General features: G+C 46.0%; 1 protein-coding gene across 4 annotated transcripts in view; it reads left to right on the plus strand.

Moving 5' to 3' along the window:
* The window catches only part of CTIF (cap binding complex dependent translation initiation factor), a 177415-nt gene that overhangs the window by 61483 nt on the left and 95597 nt on the right, over positions 1–20335 (plus strand). For 2 of the 4 annotated variants that reach the window (XM_033164257.1, XM_033164255.1), the window contains exons 4-7: positions 1346–1468; positions 4182–4255; positions 5508–5612; positions 9535–9610. In XM_033164257.1, the coding sequence (XP_033020148.1) occupies positions 1346–1468; positions 4182–4255; positions 5508–5612; positions 9535–9610 (378 nt within the window). The remainder of the gene's footprint in view (positions 1–1345; positions 1469–4181; positions 4256–5507; positions 5613–9534; positions 9611–20335) is intronic. The other 2 variants (XM_033164259.1, XM_033164258.1) reach the window with 1 other exon arrangement.

Genomic DNA, 20335 nt, shown 5'->3' on the forward strand with positions numbered 1-20335 from the left:
CTTCGCCAAAGACCACCCCAAAATAATCATACATACATCATGGGAGGCGGTTTACAGCAGAAATCCTGTCTGCCAGGATACCTGATAATGGTCGCTGATTGCATTACCCGGGCAGCCTGGCCTTTCTTTTGTGGTGGTTAATACAGTCATACCTCAGAAGTCGAACGGAATCCGTTCCGGAAGTCCGTTCTACTTCCTAAACACTCAGAAACCAAGGCACGGCTTCCAATTGGTTGCAGGAAGCTCCTGCAGCCAATCAGAAGCCGCGCCGGACGTTTGGATTCCAAAGAATGTTTGCAAACCAGAACGCTCGCTTCCAGGTTTGCACCTTTCGGGAGCCAAAAGATTCGACTTGCAAGGCGTTCGGGATCCAAGGTACGACTGTACTTTGGTTCCTGAATCTAGGTCACAGGCTCACCCTATTCATACACAAATATGCCCTTAAGATAGGATTTGTAAGCGAAAAGACAATGGGAAGGTTTTCCCCATTTGCCTCCCTTACTGCAGAGGGATATTTGAGGTCCTTGGGAGAGTCAAAATGGTTTCAGGGTTGCTCTCCTGTACCATTTCAGACCCATGGTTTACATATTTAGATATGTGTGCGTTTACGAATGTTTATTCTGTATACAGAGGCATCATTGAAACTGTTCTCTGTGATTCTATAACAGCTTGGTACGGTACAGCCTCCAAGAGAGACAAGAAAAGGCTCCAACGAGCTGTAAGAACTGCAGAAAGGGTAATTGGTGCTAGCTTGCCTGCAATAGAGACAATTTATGCTACCCGAGTTAGGAAGAGAGCAGAGAGAATTGTAGCAGATCCTTTACATCCCGGTCATCATCTGCTTGATTTACTTCCATCTGGACGTCGCTACAGGACTTCATATACAAAATCGGCCAGGCACAAGAATAGTTTTTTCCCTTGTGCCATTAAATTGTTAAATTCGTAGTTGTATAGCTGAAGGGGAGGTAAATTATGGGTGGGGTTTCTTTGCTTCTTTGTATTGTGAGAGGAACAGTGTCTGTATGTTTACATTGCAATGTAGCCGAAACAAATTCCAAGTATGTTGGAAAATGTACTTGGCCAACAATAAATTATTCCTATTCCTATATTTGAGACCTTAGAATTCTCAGGACAGAATGCGGTGCAAAATAGTCAGGATTCCTAGTTCAGGATAACAGCTGGGTTTCAGATATTCAAGATGAGCAGTTGTCTCTTGGCACCCCAGGCTTAACTTTCTCCCACCTGCTTCCTGCCCCCTGCCCTACACACACACACAAAAAGGCATTTATTGGCTTTGATAAAGTTGCCCTTAACTAAAGCGAGTTGTTGTTTTTGATGTTTCCAGGAAGAGTGGGATCACAGCAGCAGTGGCAGCTCAGGATCCCAGCCTAGTTCAGGCTCCAGGCATGGGTCTGTGTCAAAGTCTGGCGGCCGAGGGAGAAGCAGACAGTTCAGTCATTCAACCAAGGTATCCTCTAGTGGTTTTGCTGGTGGTGGAAGACAAGACTAGGAAAGCTGGAAGAAATGTCTGGTGGTGGCTCTTCATTGCAGGCCTCATCCTGTAAGGACACGAGTCTTCAGTGTGTGTGTGGCCACATCCACACATTCGAAGCACCGCCGCACCGCTTTATAAACAACCCCCCCGGGAGAATCCTGTGAACTGTAGTTTAAGGGTGCTGAGCATTGCTAGGAGACCCTCCACCCGTTCCCACTCACAGAGCTACAGTTCCCAGAACGATATAACAAATCGTCTATTCCCAGGAAACTCTGGGAACTGTAGTTCTGCGAGGGGAGAATAAGAGTCTCCTAGCAACACTCGGCCCCTTAACAAACTACAGCTCCCAGGATTCTTTGGGGGAAGCCGTTTCTGTTTTAAGTGGTATGATAGTGCTTTAAATTTGTGGTGTGGATGTAATCTGTGTGACATAGAGTCTGTGGTTGAATGAGCTAGGCCTCACTCCTCAAAAAGGGCCCACGTCCTGTGACCGTAACACCCCACGTTCCTACAACTTGATAGTAAATTACACATCTGCACAAGTTTATATGGAAAGCTATAATTTGTTAGGTTGGCCCAAAATTTAGCTCCCTTTCCTTTTTTCCTTAATTTTTTTTTTTAGAGTTTTGCATCATGCAAACAAGAGAAGGAACTTATTGATTTTGGGGGTGCTGACTGATGGATGGTAGTTAGGAGAGAAAAAGGGCAGCTCCTAAATGCTAGAAAAATGAAATCTTCCTTTTCAGCGGAAAAACAAAATTACTCATACAATTCTAGGCGCTCTCTCTCTGTCACTGATTTTTTTTTTAAATGGACACGAAAAGAAAACATAGGGTATCACATGGTGTAACTTGCAAAGAAAAGTATCCGTGCAGAAGAACAAGAACTCGACCAACAAAAATGAATGCGTTTCTTCTCAATAAAATTAACAGAGATCTGGAATGGTTGCTAGCGAGAGACCCCCCCAACTCTTTCAAGTAGATAGCAAAAGTTTACAGATTTGGATATTTTTTTAGAAAAATAAAAATCCTTAAGTCTACTTTTACGTTAAGTCCAGTTTCAAAAATTCCAAACCATTAATTAGCAAGCCAAGCGATAATGAAGGGTGCACTTTTTGAGCCCAGTATTTTGCTATATGGGGATTTTGCTCCTACAAATAGGTGGTGTCCCATGTTTTTAGACTCTCCCAGGCATCACGAGAGTTTGACTGTGTCCACATGCGCTCAGCGTCCTGGGGGAATGTGGCTGCCACAACTGCAATGCTGAAGGCTCCTGTGACCAAAATGTAGGGGAAGGTGTGGGTATCGTTTGAGTAACGCTTGAGTAGAGCATTTGCACAGCCCTAAGGCACTCCTAAGGGACGCGGGTGGCGCTGTGGGTTAAACCACAGAGCCTAGGGCTTGCCGATCAGAAGGTCGGCGGTTCGAATCCCTGCAATGGGGTGAGCTCCCGTTGCTCGTTCCCTGCTCCTGCCCACCTAGCAGTTTGAAAGCACGTCAAAGTGCAAGTAGATAAATAGGTACCGCTCCGGCGGGAAGGTAAACGGCGTTTCCATGCGCTGCTCTGGTTTTGCCAGAAGCGGCTTAGTCATGCTGGCCACATGACCCGGAAGCTGTACGCCGGCTCCCTCGGCCAGTGGCGCGAGATGAGCGCCGCAACCCCAGAGTCAGACACGACTGGACTTCATGGTCAGGGGTCCCTTTACCTTTAAGGCACTCCCAGGTAATGAAGCCTGTCAGCACCTGATAAACCACACACACAAGAGGAGTTGGCCCTCATTAGCTGTTGTGCTTTGCTTGTGGACTGTGTTTAGTTTGTTGAGGGTCACAAGTTGTTGTGCGATCAGCTTTTTAATGTCTCGACAAGCTAGGTGTTGTGTTAGCCTCCAAACTGTGAGCCCATCAAAAGGATGATTGCCTGAATGAGAAACTTCCAGCTACAACTGTTGTTTCAGCCAGAACGTATTGCTGATTATCTGTTTTAAGCGTCGCCTGCCGGAGAATAACAGGCCTGCAGTTATATGGTCGCTTCTGGTTAGGTTGGGGAGGGGCGGGGTGAGGGAAAGATCCCTGATCTCGCTAGGGTGATCTGCTGTTTTAACTCCCTTCATCTTCCAATTCACTCCATGAATGACAAAGGCTGATTATCATTAAAGCTGTGCTGAGCTATGCTGCCTACGTACTCTGGGGTAGGTTTTGGTTACAACCCATTTATCAGTTTTATTCCCAATACTCATCTCAGTTTCATTGGCTCATATTGTTGTCTGGAACTGAGATTCGGCAATGGCAGGATCCGTATTTTATGAAAGGGATTCAAGTTTGCACAGCTAAACTGGATCAATGCACCCCGGCGCCCTAGCCCAGCAAAGGGAAGGAATAAGACTATTTTTTTATTTTTCAATTTGGAAAGTGATGGGGGCGAAACGCACTGAGAAGAGTAGGGCGAAGAGATGACTACCGTGAAGACGTGTAAAACATCTCACAAGAAGACCAGGGGGGATGCTCAGCAATAAAGATTATTATTTTCATGTGTTAGATTTGTATATAAGCAAACTTTGTGCAAGCAAATATTGCTGAATGCTCAGTAAATGGGTAACCTGAAAGCGCTCTCCGTTATTTAAGGCAAGTTGCGTCGTGGACGCGTCGTTCTGCTTGAAAGTAATGAAGATTTTACACCTTCTTTTTAGAACGGCAACAAAGACAGTTCTCTTGACATGCTGGGAACAGATATCTGGGCAGCCAATACTCTCGAGTCCTTCAGGTCAGTTCAGCTCTTAATATGTCGCCATACAACCCCGCATTTCCATTCAGTTTACCTGCTAAATTGCTCTGCTTGCTTCTAAACCTTTTAATCTCACTGCTGTACAGGGTTCTGCCGTTACAGTTGCAATATCTATTCTGGTTGATGAGGATTGCTGGGAGGAAGAAAACGTAAAATTCCCAGCTCCAGGCCATCTGCCTTGACGAGCTTCCTAATATCCTAATATTGTTTCAACAAGCTGGATGTTTACCTTTATGGGCTGTAACATTTCAGTTGATTATTAAAATCAATCAGATTGCCTCAAAATCTTGTGTGTGTGTGTGTGTGTGTGTGTGTGCAGGGAGGCAGGGGACTAAAATAAGATGCCCTGATAAATTAGGCAAGATACCTTTTTGGAAAATCTTCACTATTTTTGTGAATGGAAGTTACAGGTAGGTAGCCGTGTTGGTCTGCCATAGTCAAAACAAAATAAAATTTTAAAAAAATAATTCCTTCCAGTAGCACCTTAGAGACCAACTAAGTTTGTTCTTGGTATGAGCTTTCGTGTGCATGCACACTTCTTCAGATACACTGAAACAGAAGTCACCAGACCCTTATATATAGTATTACTCTGAAGGGTAGTGGGAATGGGTGATTGGCTGACGGGTGTGGAAAACCTGTTGACAACTGTTAATGACTGCAGTTGGTTTTACAGGAAAAAGCAAGGGGTGAGATGGCTAAAAATAGCTGTGTCATGTATAATGAGGTAAGAATCCAATGTCTTTGTTCAGACCAGGTCACTCCATGGTTTTAAGTTTGGTAATTAGTTGCAATTCAGCAACTTCTCTTTCCAGGGCAAATGGACACGAAAGCTCATACCAAGAACAAACTTAGCTGGTCTCTAAGGTGCTACTGGAAGGAATTTTTTTTAATTTTTTAATTTTTTGTGAATAGAAGTTATTCTAAGATGCCACCTGCCACCTGGAGGTTTTTAGAAGAAGCAACCTCCACTTCTCACACCAAAGCAAATGCTACTTATAAGGTGGTACCTACTGCAAAATAAACAGGCACCAAGGAACGAGTGCCTATGCTCATCTAGTCCTCATTCACCCACTACAGTCTAATAACAGCACATGAGGTTGGTGGTTCATTCAGCTTCCAAGTGCCCTGTTCAGTAGATCCATGCACAACTTTTCAAAATCATTTTGTGGTGTGCATGCAATTCAACTGCTCTGTGTCTCATCCCCTCTTTCACTCTCTCTTTCCTTCCTAGTGGTGCCACCTGGGACTTGCAACCTGAAAAACTTGACTTCACGCAATTCCACAGAAAGCTCCGCAACACCCCCAAGCATCCTCTCCCACACATAGACAGAGAAGGGTGAGTAGGACGCCGGACTTGGTTTACTTTCTGGTTGGGAGGCAGAAAACCCAAAGACCATTGGAAGAAAAACCCTGCTGGTCGTCCAAAGGCCCATCTCGTCCAACATCACACAGTGACTTTTGTTGTTTAGTCGTTTAGTTGTGTCCGACTCTTCGTGACCCCATGGACCAGAGCACGCCAAGCACTCCTGTCTTTCACTTCCTCCCGCAGTTTGGTCAGACTCATGTTGGTAGCTTCGAGAACACTGTCCAACCATCTCGTCCTCTTGTCGTCCCCTTCTCCTTGTGCCCTCCATCTTTCCCAACATCAGGGTCTTTTCCAGGGAGTCTTCTCTTCTCATGAGGTGGCCAAAGTACTGGAGTCTCAACTTCAGGATCTGTCCTTCCAGTGAGCACTCGGGGCTGATTTCCTTCAGAATGGATAGGTTTGATCTTCTTGCAGTCCATGGGACAATCAAGAATCTCCTCCAGCACCAGGATTCGAAAGCATCAATTCTTTGGCGATCAGCCTTCTTTATGGTCCAGCTCTCACTTCCATATACCACATACCAACTAGGTGCCACCAAATGAGGACATTAGAATAGCCTGCTAGATCAGGGCCAATGGCTCATCTGGCCCAGCATCCTGTTCTCACTGTGACCAACCACATGCCTATGGGGTTGCAAGGAGAACATGAGCACAATGACAGCTTCCCCTCCTATGGTTTACAGCAACTTGTATTCAGAAACATTGCTGCCTCCAGCGAGTAGCTATCGATAGCCCTCTCCTCCTTCAATGGCAGGACACAAGTCCAATATCACTCTTCCCTCCAGCAACTGTTATGGTTGGCTGCTTCAAGGATTCCTATAGCAGTAACAAGTGGGGGACCCTTAACCACCTTTGTGGTGAGTCACCAGCCTCTAAGAGGACTGCTCCTGCGCAAGGTGTCTGCAACTCAGGGCAGAAGTTTGTTTAGAGCTCATAGAGGAAAAGGAGAGATTTCAGGAGAAAGACAATTCATTATTTCCCCAACCCATCCAATCTTCTCTAGCTGTGCTTCCAGGCTTGAACATGACCATGTAATTGACGGAGGGTGGTTTTTGGAGATGCAGAAAGGAAGAAGAGCCAGGGTGGTGTAGTGGTGAAGAAGAAGAAGAAGAAGAAGAAGAAGAAGAAGAAGAAGAAGAAGAAGAAGAAGAAGAAGAATAGGAGTTTGGATTTGATATCCTGCTTTATCACTACCTGAAGGGGTCTCAAAGCGGCTAACATTCTCCTTTCCCTTCCTCCCCCACAACAAACACTCTGTGAGGTGCGTGGGGCTGAGAGACTTCAGAGAAGTGTGACTAGCCCAAGGTCACCCAGCAGCTGCATGTGGAGGAGCGGAGACGCGAACCCGGTTCCCCAGATTACAAGTCTACCACTCTTAACCACCACACCACACTGCACATTGATTTACAGTGGTACCTTGGTTTAAGAACAGCCCTGTTTACAGACTATTTGGTTTATGAACTCTACAAAACCGGAAGTAGTGTCCCGGTTTGCAAACTTCACCTCGGCCTAAGAACGGAAGCCGAATGGTGGAAGGGCACCGGCGGCAGGAGGCCTCATTAGGGAAAGCGCGCCTCGGTTTAAGAATGGTTTCAGTTTAAGAACGGACTTCCGGAAAGGATTAAGTTCGTAAACCGAGGCACCACTGTACACCACTCTGGGGCCTTGTAAGCAAGCAAATAAATAAGATCTACACTGCAAGCTTACACAACTTCCCCTGAAATTATCCTGGGAACTATTTGGCCAGGTGATGCAGCATCTATATTAAAGACACTTTTGTTATCCCCCCCACCCACCAAACTACCTTTCCCAGGGGTCATTGTGGAAGTGGGGAGGGGAGAGACTTTTTAGCAAGTCCCTTTAAATCGAGAGTGTAGAGATGCCCATTGAAACATGTGTACCTATTTGTAGTCTGTACAAAAGGTCAGGAGGGCTTACTGCAATCTCTTTAAACAGCAAGAATAAGACTGCTGGGACTTTCAATGCCACATGGATTGCATATTTGCAGAAAAGTACGCTCTACTGTTATTCATCATTAAACAATGGGCAACATGGATTTCTATGGAACTCGTGGCGATAATATAACACAAACCAGAAAGACCTAAACCTTTCCCCCTGGTTGCATGCTTCCGTTTCTTTCGGAACAAAAGCAGAAACTGGATTCAGTGGCGTTTCCTCGCAGGATTAACACTTGTTGACCCAATGTCTTTCGATGTGAAAGGATTCTAAAAACCCATCAGAGGATGAGACTTTGAAGCAAACGCCTGCTTAAGCTGTTGTACCTTAAAGTTTCAGTAGCACAAAAGGATTCTATATTCTATACGAAAGGCTGCGTGCGTGCCACAATTCCGCAGAAGTACAGGACAAAGCACAAGGTTGTCGTACCGGGTGTGGAATTTAGGTGCTTGAAAAGCTCACACCTTCCATTTCAATAGGATTTTCTGAACAGGTCTCTAGCTTCCTAGCTGCTTGGAAATGTGTTGGAACATATTGAACAGGGCGGCCTTGGGCAGTTCGACATTGTCCACCCTTCGCTTCTCCCTCTTTGAAGCGGGACGTGGTATTTGTCTCATAAGGCTGTTGCGACAACCAAAGAGAGCAAATGTCTTTCATGCTTCTTCTTTTCTTAAAACAAGAGGCACGTACAGTAATACTTTGCTAATGTTATCATCATCCCCTAATACCGAACTCGGCTGATCTGGCAGCCTACTACCAGTCTGGATGCAAAACAAAATTAAGGCAGTGGTTTCTACAGTCAAGGGGTACTCCCCAGGAATGCAGAATTATATTGGTTAGCAAGTTAGCAGACAATTAAAAGAAACCCCACAAAATGAAAACTTCTCAAATGCCCAACAAGGATCTACGCTAAACAACTTTCTAGCACCTGTGGAATGTGGATGTCAGTGGGGGGGTGGGGGTGGTAGGAAAATAGAGGGGAGGTTGTATTGTTTGAACCCCAAACAATGCGCATTCTCATGCGAGGAGGTTTAGGGTCAGAGACATGTGTACCTTGAGCCCTTCTCTGCCCATGATAAAAAGGAGGTTTCAGGAGCAGTGGAAAGTAAAAGAAGAAGAGGAGGAGGAGGAGAAGGAGGAGGAGGAGGAGGAGGAGGAGGAGTTTGGATTTGATACTCCGCTTTATCACTACCTGAAGGAGTCTCAAAGCAGCTAACATTCTCCTTTTCCTTCCTCCCCCACAACAAACGCTCTGTGGGGTGAGTGGGGCTGAGAGACTTCAGAGAAGTGTGACTAGCCCAAAGTCACCCAGCAGCTGCATGTGGAGGAGCGGAGACGTGAACCCGGTTCACCAGATTACAAGTCTGAGAGCCTAGGGCTTGCCGATCAGAAAGTCAGCGGTTCGAATCCCCGCAACGGGGTGAGCTCCTGTTGTTGAGTCCCAGCTCCTGCCCACCTAGCAGTTTGAAAGCACATCAAAATGCAAGTAGGTAAATAGGTACCACTCCAGCGGGAAGGTAAACGGCGTTTCTGTGCACTGCTCTGGTTCGCCAGAAGCGGCTTAGTCATGCTGGCCACATGACCCGGAAGCATAGGTGTCAAATTTTCCCTTTTCTTGCGAGGAATCCTATTCAGAATAAGGGAATTTCCCTTTAAAAAAGGGAAAAGTTGACAGCCAGGCCCGGAAGCTGTCTGTGGACAAACGCCGGCTCCCTCAGCCTATAGAGCGAGATGAGTGCCGCAACCCCAGAGTCGTCCGCGACTGGACCTAACGGTCAGGGTACCTTTACCTTTACCTTTTTTTTCTGGAGAAACACCTGCCAGAGTTTTGTTTTGTCTTGTTTGTCACTCCTTTGTAAGCCATGGACCGCCAACTTGTGCATGGACACATTTTCGCACACGGTGTTCATTTCCCCCTTTGTCTGTCCCTGACTCAGGATCGGAAAAGGGAAGAGCGAGGATGGAGATGGAATCAACCTCAACGACATAGGGAAGGTTCTCCCAGCCTGGCAGGTGAGTCTTTTGCCAGCCCTGCTTTGTACAACTTGTTCTGTCTTCTTGACACACAAACAGGAGATGTGTTCATCCCCCAAGCTCCCAACTGTGTCTGAGATATGCCATTCAGGCCAAGAACCATTCCTTGCTGTCGTTGGAGCATTCTGTTCTATAAAGGGCTTTCCCCCCATTGTCTAAATTGCATTGATGGATTTTTGAGTTTGATGTAAGAATACACACAGCACATTTGGTATTTGCAGAATGAAGCCCATGTACATCAGTGTAAAGGGTTGCTTCAAACACATCCCTGGGCTAATGTTTTAGGCCAGGGGTGAAATCAGTTATAAGGAGTATAAATATTCTCACTACCCTTGAGTTGTGGACTCAGAGGAGCACAGGGTCATTTTTCACACAGAAGTGTGGACTGAGAGTCGTTCGTGAGTTAAAAGAAAATTATAAGGAGGTAATTGCTTTTTAATAAAAATGATTTTTTAAAAAGTGATTTGTATAATTATATCCTGTCTGCAATATTTTCCACAGGGGTGTGGGCATGATATATTATTAAAAGCAGTGCTTTTTCTATTAAAAAAAATGTACTCTCATTTTCCTACTCATGTTGAAATACTGCCCCTCAATGAAGCCAAACTTAGATTCACAAAATGTTTAGGGGTATGTGTACCCCTGCATCCCCCCAGAAAAAAGCACTGATTAAAAGTATTATTATTTACATATATTTTTAAGAATTTGCCCTCTGAGCCCATGCACAAGGAAATACCGCTTTCCAGTATTACGTGACTGAAAGGCTTCTGGCACATTTTCTGAAGCGCATCTGTTAGGAACAGTCTCCAAAATATCAAGGTGCAGTGAGAACTTGACAGGTACAGCCGGCCAGCACAGTTGGATATTCTGAATACATGGACGTCAGATTATGCACAGTATCTGCTTCTCAGCGCTGTGGAGTCTCAAAAGATTGTCGGTTATGAATGAATCGTGTCGAGGCCACAGTCTCTTCGCAAAGTTTTCAGTCCTTTTTTGTATTTTTGTTATAAGTACAAATCGCATAAAGTGGGGAGCACTCTTTAAACGCAGCCCCTCTGCCGCTCTCTCTTCAATCCATACCAAAACTACTGCGTCCAAAAATATCCACAACAAGAATTGAAGCACTGGGGCTGGCAGGAGACTGAAGGACATGCAGGAAAGCCGTGGCAGCTGCTGCGCTACCCCACACATCAGCTGCTAGGTGAGGAGGCTGAGCAGTGTAAACAAAGCGCCCCCCTATGGTCTCTTTGGGGGCTTCCTCTGCCCTCACTGAAATCTTCAGGCTCCGGGGAGAATCCCCTTGTGAGCCACAAGGACTATCCCGCTCCCTCCCACCATTTCCAGGTACGAATTGAATTGCTTGATTATTTCCCGCGCATCTACACGGTCGCGGGTGAGTTAGAATGTGTGTCAGTGGGGGCGATGCCTGTACCCGATGTTCATTTAGCGCCTTGAATTCATTCCTTGGTATCTGTCGCTCCGCAGAGGTCAAAAGCTTTGAATAGGATGGGTAAATGGGGGGGGGCAAGCGCTCCTTCGAACGAAAGCATGATGCCTGCAGCTCCACTTGCGCCCTCGGAGACATCTGGTGCCAAGAACAGCCCACCCCTAAAAAATATTGACATTCAGAAAAAAAGTATTCAGTTGCAGAGAATAGGCCAGATTGTGGTGTGGGCTGGATTGCAGGGTGTGTGTGGTGCCAAGCACAGTTTTTTCCAGTTTGCAAATGCTCACAGCACCCCAGAAATGTTGGCAACTCCTGTTGTCATGGGACGAAGGTGGCGCTGTGGTCTAAACCACTGAGCCTCTTGGGCATGCCGATCAGGAGGTTGGCAGTTCGAATTCCCACGACGGGGTGAGCTCCCGTTGCTCTGTCCCAGCTCCTGCCAACCTAGCAGTTCGAAAGCACACCAGTGCAAGTACAGTGGTACCTCGGGTTAAGAACCTAATTTGTTCTGGAGGTCCGTTCTTAACCTGAAACTGTTCTTAACCTGAGGTACCACTTTAGCTAATGGGGCCTCCCACCGCTGCACAATTTCTGTTCTCATTCTGAAGCAAAGTTCTTAACCCGAGGTAATATTTCTGGGTTAGCGGAGTCTGTAACCTGAAGCGTCTGTAACCTGAGGTACCACTGTAGATAAATAGGGATCGCTGCAGCGGAAAGGTAAACAGCACTTCCATGCACTCTGGTTTCCGTCACGATGTCATGTTGCGCCAGAAGCGGTTTAGTCATGCTGGCCACATGACCCGGAAAGCTGCCTGCGGACAAACGCCAGTTCCCTCGGCCTATAGAGCGAGATGAGCGCCGCAACCCCAGAGTCGGACACGACTGGACCTGATGGTCAGGGGTCCCTTTACCTTTACCTTTAAGGTGCTATTGGACAATTTTTTTATATAGCCTACTTCTAAAGAATCAAAAGCTAATAATAATAATAATAATTTTAAAAAAATTATTACAAGTGCAAGTACTGGTAGATAAACAGGTACCGCTCCAGCGGGAAGGTAAATGGCTTTTCCGTGCGCTGCTCTGGTTCACCAGAAGCGACTTAGTCATGTTGGCCACGTGACCCGGAAGCTGTATGCCGGTTCCCTCGGCCAATAAAGCGAGATGAGCGCCGCAACCCCATAGTCACCTTTGACTGGACTTAACCGTCCAGGGGTCCTTTACCTTAGAGTGTGTGTGTTTGTGTGTGTGTGTGTGTGTGTGTATAATCCAAGATCATATTCATGCTGCAGCCTTAACATTGCCTTTACGCCAGTTTTCCTACCACAACACCCCTCAAAGGATCCTGGGAATTGTAGTTGGGAACTGCTGTGACTTCTCAGTTCAGAGACCTCTGCCCTCTCTGTGTCGTGGATTGCTCCACGGAAGTACAGTTTTCAGAGTTCCCTGAGGAGCAGGAGTGACCGTTGAACGTACTTGAGGCCTATACTCAGAACATATTTTACACTGCTGCTCTCTTAAGTTGAATGGTCGGTTTTGTAGCGGATGTTGTGCCATCTGGCGGCCACCGGTGTAAGGACACCTTCCTGTAGCAGAGTCGTCTGACTGAAAACCTGAAGTGCTGAATCGGCGCCAGACTCCCTTCTGTTTCGTTGCGTTTTATTATTATTTATTCAATGTACATCCCACCTTCCTTCCAAAGGAGCTAGTGAAAGACACCATGGACTTTTCAGCTGGATAGCTCAGTTGGTTAGAGCGTGGTGCTGATGACACCACGGTTGCAGGTTCGATCCCCGTTTGGGACAGCTGCATATTCCTGCATTGCAGGGGGGTTAGACTAGATCAGGGGTCAGCAAACTTTTTCAGTAAAGGGCCAGGCCACTGCCCCTCAGACCATGTGGTGGGCCAGACTCTATTTTTTTTTGGGGGGAAGGACGAATTCCTAAGCCCCACAAATAACCCAGAGATGCATTTTAAATAAAAGCGCACATTCTACTCATGTAAAAACACGCTGATTCCTGGACCGTCCGCGGGCCGGATTTAGAAGGCAATTGGGCAGGATCTGGCCCCCAGGCCTTAGTTTGCCTACCCATGATCCAGATGATTTTCAGGGTCCCTTCAAACTCTATTGTCAGGTTTTCTGGGCATCTTAGAGTTAATGATGCAAGAGACGTTCTGATCCTGGGAGCCTTGCCCACTGTAATACGGGCATTTTCCTTTTTCTAGAAAAGGGGAGGTTTGGTTTCACTTTCCCCTCTGCCTTCTTCTCAGCCTTATTGCTTTGTGTTACTGCTGAATGTTAGCTTGCTGCAGGCATGCAGCTCAAGTCTGTAGGACTTGTGTGTGTGTGCTACTAAATAAAGCCTAGTTTAGTTTAGTAGCACTGGCGTCTGTCAAGTTATTTCACGACGCCACGGAGCAGACCTCAGCAAGCCATCCCGACGCTGCGATTTAACTCTGCTGAACTGAAGAACGCTCAGGGCGCAGCAGAAGTGTGCCTGGGCGCCATTGATGTCGGAGACGATCGTAAAGGTGATTGATTGCAGTGCCGGCCAGCAGCACTACTTGGGTCAAAGGTTTTATGACCCAATATCAATACTAGAACATCTATTCTTCTATGACTTGGTGGCCTGTGGAGAGGTTAAGCCATGCCTCCTTTCTCATCCTGCAAGGGAAATGACGTCATTTGGCCCCAAAATCATGATCTTAATAGCACTGGCAAGTTTATAGGAGTAGCTTTATGCTGTTCTTCTCTAGTTTAGGGTTTTCTCTTTTTACAGCAAGGGGGACAGGAGGCGTGCAGGTGTGGAGGACTCCCTGGTCCTGAATGGGGTCACTGTGCCCCTGAAGGACCAGGTGAACAGCCTCGGAGTCATTTTGGACCCACAGCTGTCCATGGAGGTGCAGGTCTGTTCTGTGTCCAGGCCAGCTGTTTATCAGCTCGATCTGGTATGCAGGCTGAGACCCTACCTGCCCGCAGACTGTCTCACCAGAGTGGTGCATGCTCATGTTATCTCTCACTTGGACTACTGCAATGCACTCTGTGTGGGGCTGCCTTTGAAGGTGACCCGGAAACTACTAATCCAGAATGTGGCAGCCAGACTGGTGACTGGGAGTGGATATTAGATGGAATATCCTCTCCCTTCCAGCCTTTTGTGATTATGAGAGAGTGGGATATGTACAGAGTCTATGTAAAAGAATATTGTCAAAAGATCAATCCATTGGCATGTATTGATTGAGCTTTGGCGTGTAAATAGGATAATTTTATAAAATAAAAGAAGAGTAAGGCAGCATTTCCCAGAGTGGTCACTGGGGTCAGTGGAAGTGTGGGGGGGGGGAGGTCAAAAGGAGGTTCAAAATGGCCTGTGAAGGAAAAGAAGTTTAGGAGGTACAAAATATTTATTTCTGAGCCTCAGAAATAAAGGGCAGTGAGAAACTGGGTATTTTATAAAAACTATTCCACAATACAATATTCTCAGACCATACTGCAAAATTCTTTTCTTGCCTTTTATGGTGTCTAATAATGGTGACTTAGTAATCCGTGTTGATTATATATTGATATTTCTTGAATATGCTTTCTTTACATTCCTAAGAACCTGGGCTGGGGTTGATGATAATTTTATAAGCTTGTCAAAGGAGTCAATGAACGTCCAGAATTTGTGAAACCCTGAACTGGATGCATTTCGTATTGGGAACCAGGAGGGGGCGGCAGATACCAACGCTCTGACTTATCCTGCCACTGTAATGTCCTGGATGCATTCCATTCTACAGAATGTGCGGCATGACAAAAAATTAGTGTGCTTGGAATCGTATGCAAAGATTACAAGAATGCGTTTATTTCTTTTTTTTCAAATGGGGAGGGTGCAACAGGTCATCTCTTTAGAATCCTTTCAAGCAAATAATAAATGCAGTTTTTAGGTTGCACCATTTGCAAAATACTGCATTGAGCAGTACTTTCAAGATGGACTTCATCACTTCATGGGCCTTTTTTTAAAAAAAATGATGTTTAAAGGATAATGTGTGAAATGGCCCTGATGTGTGTGTGTGTGTGAGTGTGAGAGAGAGAGAGAGAGAGAAACAAACAAACCCTGGTGAACTGATTTGGTCAAGTTCCAGTGTGTTTCTAATAATAATAATAATAATAATAATAATAATAATAATAATAATAATAATACCCCACCCATGAGACTGAGTTATTATTCCCAGGGCCGGATTTAGGTTTGATGAGGCCCTAAGCTACTGAAGGTAATGGGGCCCATTATATGTCCAGCTGTCTTTTGTCAACAACAAATTGTCACTGTTTTTGTGTTGAATATACGCTATATTGTAACTTATGGACCTAATAGGTATCTAATGCCATTTAAACATAACAAAATATGTATTTTATCAAAGTAGTTGTTGAACTGAAATACAGTTAAGAAGTATATTAATAGTGAATTTTTTTGGGGGGGGGGGCCCAAGAGAGTGAGGCCCTAAGCTATAGCTTGTGTAGTTTATACGTAAATCTGGCACTGATTATTCCCTTCCCACAAAAGCATGAATTCACCTTGCAATTTATCCTCTGGAAATGTTTTGTTTTTTTTTAAGGGTGCACCTCCCACAGGCTGCAGCAGAGGGCAATGTGCCTTTTCCAATGCAAGGTGATCTGGTGGCTCGGTGTTGGCTAAACAGAGCTCTCTGGAGAGGAAGCTGCAGGTGTCGCTTTCCCCAAATAGTGAAATATAGCATGTGTTAGTAGCAGCCTTTCTATACAACATCCTGAGCAAGGGTCAGGGCGCACGCTCTTCCCGCCGAAGTTGTCGCGGCTGACCTCAGGCTTACCCAAGCGAAAGGAGCCTTGCTCTGCGGAGGCAGGAACCAGCCTGGCACGAGTGCCCTGCCATGATCCTGGCTCTCAGGAAAGGGGTTGGGTGGGGAAAGTGAGAGCTGCTGCAGGTTTCTCTGCATGCATTCACGCCGTGCTTTATGTGTGTGAGAGAGAGCTTTCCAGCTGTCTGCCCCTCCTCTTGTTGCCTGTACTGCCCTCCTGACTGGGAAGCTTTCTAGAGAAATGGCTGGCCACTGTGCTTGGACCATATTGCTTCAAGCTAGGAGTGGGTGAATTGCTTATATCAAGAAAGTTAGATTACAGACAGACAAACAGACAGACAGACTCTAGGCTGCAGAGACAGTGAATCTTTAGGCCTGCTGGGTTGTGATCTGATTTGATAATATTCCATCACTCACAAACATCACCTAGCATAGCCAGTGGTCAAGAATGATGAGCGTTGCAATTCAGCAATAACTGGAGGACAGGGGTAGCACTGTGGGTTAAACCACAGAGCCTAGGGCTTGCCGATCAGAAGGTTGGCGGTTCGAATCCCCGTGACGGGGTGAGCTCCCGTTGCTCGGTCCCTGCTCCTGCCCACCTAGCAGTTCGAAAGCACAAAGTGCAAGTAGATAAATAGGTACCGCTCTGGCGGGAAGGTAAATGGCATTTCCATGCGCTGCTCTGGTTCGGCAGAAGTGGCTTTGTCATGCTGGCCACATGACCCGGAAGCTGTACGCCGGCTCCCTTGGCCAGTAACGCGAGATGAGCACCGCAACCCCAGTGTCAGAAACGACTGGACCTAATGGTCAGGAGTCCCTTTACCTTTACCTTTTTACAGATTATTATTATTATTTATTATTATTATTATTATTATTATTATTATTATTATTATTATTATTATTAAATAACAATATTTATACCCTGCCCATCTAGCTGGGTTTCCCCAACCACTCTGGGCAGCTCCCAACAGAATATATAAAAAAGCGACAAAACATCAAACATTAAAAACGTCCATAAACAGGGCTGCATTCAGATGTCTTCTAAAAGTCAGATAGTTGTTTATTTCCTTGACATCTGATGGGAGGGTGTTCCACAGGGCAGGTGCCACTACCGAGAAGGCCCTCGGCCTGATTCCCTGTAACCTCACTTCTCGCAGTGAGGGAACCGCCAGAAGGCTCTCGGTGCTGGACTATTGCTTGCACTACTCCAAATTTCTTATTGAATAGAAATATGGTGGAAAACAAAAAGAAACAACTCCTAGTGGTGCTTGATTAATTATTCCACAAAACGCAATTACGGTCAGGGGTATTTTTACTTTTACCTTTTACTTGGGTTCATAAACCATTTGCCTCATGTGAATGTAGCTTAGGCAGTGGCGAAACTAGGCTTTATTTCACCTGGGTCAAAGACCCAGGTTGGCACGCACGCGCACATACACACACACCATGTGCATTTGTGTACAGTACACACACACCTCTCTGGAGGCTTCACCCAGGGGAAAAAGAAAACCTGGCTAGCCCCCCCCCCCCTCCGGCCACCGACCCCTTAGCTAAAGCTCTGACTTAGAATGGTGATTTAAATTAAGCTGGATTGATTTCGCAACCCAAAACACTGTAATAAAGGTAGTAAGTACATGCATAAATGCGCACATGTTTTTGTGTCACCTGTGCTGCTACCAGCACAAAACTGGAAGTATTTGAACGGTTTTGCAAATTTTATCAAAATTACTTTTAGCTTCTGTACATTTCTACACAGTCATTATGCCTGATCATATTTGCTTTAGATCTGCCTTTAGTAGAAAAAGTTTGGGGGAACTTTTTCTGTTGTTTTTTAAAGCTACTATCAAAGTGGTTCTCCCTCTTTGGCGGTGCCTAATATTAGCGCATTAAACTTTGGGCCACTTGCTAAGTCTGCGCTAATGTTTCATCCTTTGTTTGATACTTAACTGGTTAATGTTTCCTGTTGAGACTAAAAATGGGTTCGTAACTCACTGAATCCTCTCTTTTGTTTTTTTTCTCGCCCCCCCTCCCCATCCCCCCTTTAAGCATTTCCTCTGATGTTATGAAAATAGCAACCAATACAATATAGGAGACCAGAAGTTCTTAAAATGCTGGCTTCCTGTCTGCAGCAGGCAGGTAATCACTTAGGAGCCATTGTCAAATGCTCCCTTCCAGTCTGGGATCTTGTGTTCTCTCTCAAGTGTGTAGAACTAAGGCCCAATTTTAACAAACGCCAGACATCTAAGAAAAAAAACGTGGCATGTGGGGCTCCACGTGCCTCGTTCAAACCAGGAGACACAAGATGTTTGTTGGTAGCACGCCAGAGGTGTGGGTCAGGGCCCATGTAAACGTGCTACTGCTGTAATGCTTGCAAATAAGCTGGTTTGAGCAAGTTGCTCTCCTGTGTGTACTATTTCATTTTTAAATGGGCCTAATTCGTGGCAGACGGGGGCAAGCAGCTTTTTGCTGTCATATAAGAAGGGACCACTTCAGAAACTTCCTTGGTTTGCTAAGGCTGCTTCCGGATTGACAGCATTTTGCAGGAGTGTGGATGGCATACGAGGAATTTAGGTTTGTGCCATTGGGAAGGATGAAAGCTAATGCCACAGGGGACAGAATTTGGATTCATAATGGCCTTAACAGGTTGGAAAACCAGGCCCAAACTAACAAAATGAATATCAGTAGGTAAAGGTTAGGTCCAGTCAAAGGCGACTATGGGGTGCGGCGCTCATCTCGCTTCAGGCCGAAGGAGAACAAATGTCAGGTTCTGCACTTAGTCAGGAAGAACCAGCTGCACAGATATAAGATGGGGGACACGTGGATTGCCAGTTATGCATGTGAGAAGTATCTAGAGGTCTTAGTGAGCCACAAGCTGAACTTGAGTCAGCAATGCGATGCAGCAGCGAAAAAGGCTAATGCTCTTCTAGGCTGCACCAGCAGAAGAGTAGTGTCCAGATCTGTGGGGATAACCAACTTCTGGGATAACCAGTAATCCTGGAGAGCCTGCTCCCACTGGTTATGATGGGTCCGCTGGTTATGAGGTTACTGAAGGTCGTGAGATGTTTTCTGGAGTTCTGGAGGTTGTTACGAAGGTTTCTGAAGGTTCCGAAGAGGAAAGGATAGGCAGCGAAAAGAATAGCAAAAGGTGCGGCCAAAAGTAGGAAAGCGGCCAAATAAAAATAAGAAATAAAGAGACTGCAGTCAATGGTTGGGGTGCGCTCTCCCAACTACTCTCTGTGTGCGTTCTTTCCTTAGTTTCTCTTTCATTTCTCTCTGTGCTTGTCTCGCATTACTTGTTCTCTCTCTTGTGTTTCCAAGCGCACTCGTCGTCGCTAACAGAGAGCAGGGGCCATTTATTGATAAACTAAACAGCGTCATAGCATTTGCATAAACCAATCATAACCTTGCATTAATCTGTGTTTCTGGGCGGGAAACAGCTTTCGGATGTTACTGAGAAGCTTCCTGGTGCGCTTTCTAGCAAGCGTGGAGGGATCCAGGCAGCAGTTACTAGCCGGATCTTATTTTCTTCCGTGCATTAGCGCGGAAGGTTTTTGTGAAGCGGCAAAGCGCGGGAAGTCCCAAAAACGTATTCCGACAAAGATCAAGGGAAATAGTCATGTAAGCCGGGTGCAGTTGTCCTTATCATAACACTTAAATGGCACATTTGCTTCAATGATCATGCACGCACTTCATCTCACTAAGCCTTATGACTAGGGAGGAGATTATCTGCCTCTTTCATCATGCTAAAACTTGGGGACAATTAATGATGGAACGGTACTCAAAAACTTTATGGCCGGTGGAGGAGGCAGAATATAAGTTCTGCAGCATAAAGGTAAAGGTAAAGGTACCCCTGACTGTTAGGTCCAGTCGCGGACAATTCTGGGGTTGCGCGCTCATCTCGCTCTATAGGCCAAGGGAGCCGGCGTTAGTCCGCAGACAGCTTCTGGGTCATGTGGCCAGCATGACTAAGCCACTTCTGGCAAACCAGAGCAGCACACGGAAATGCCATTTACCTTCCCGCCAGAGCGGTACCTATTTATCTACTTGCACTTTGACGTGCTTTCAAACTGCTAGGTTGGCAGGAGCAGGGACCGAGCAACGGGAGCTCACCCCGTCGCGGGGATTCGAACCGCCTACCTTCTGATCGGCAAGCCCTAGGCTCTGTGGTTTAGACCACAGTGCCACTCGCGTCCCAAGTTCTACAGCATACATTTGTTAAATACAAAAAAAAATCACAAACTCCTCCGGAGTGGCAGAATCCTCCTGCCAAACATAAATGGGAAAATTCAGCTGAAATGCAATGTGTGGTTGAACTGTGGCAATTGTTCCCGCGGCACATAGTGCTGGTCACCAACAGGGGTGTCAACTTGAATAAAATATTGGGGGTGGGCAGGTAAGCCCCTGTCCGCATAATTGATCGCAATATGCAGTGTACTTCTTCTTTGGTGATC

This window comes from Lacerta agilis, chromosome 11 (assembly GCF_009819535.1).
Source record: "Lacerta agilis isolate rLacAgi1 chromosome 11, rLacAgi1.pri, whole genome shotgun sequence".
Lineage (NCBI taxonomy): Eukaryota > Metazoa > Chordata > Lepidosauria > Squamata > Lacertidae > Lacerta > Lacerta agilis.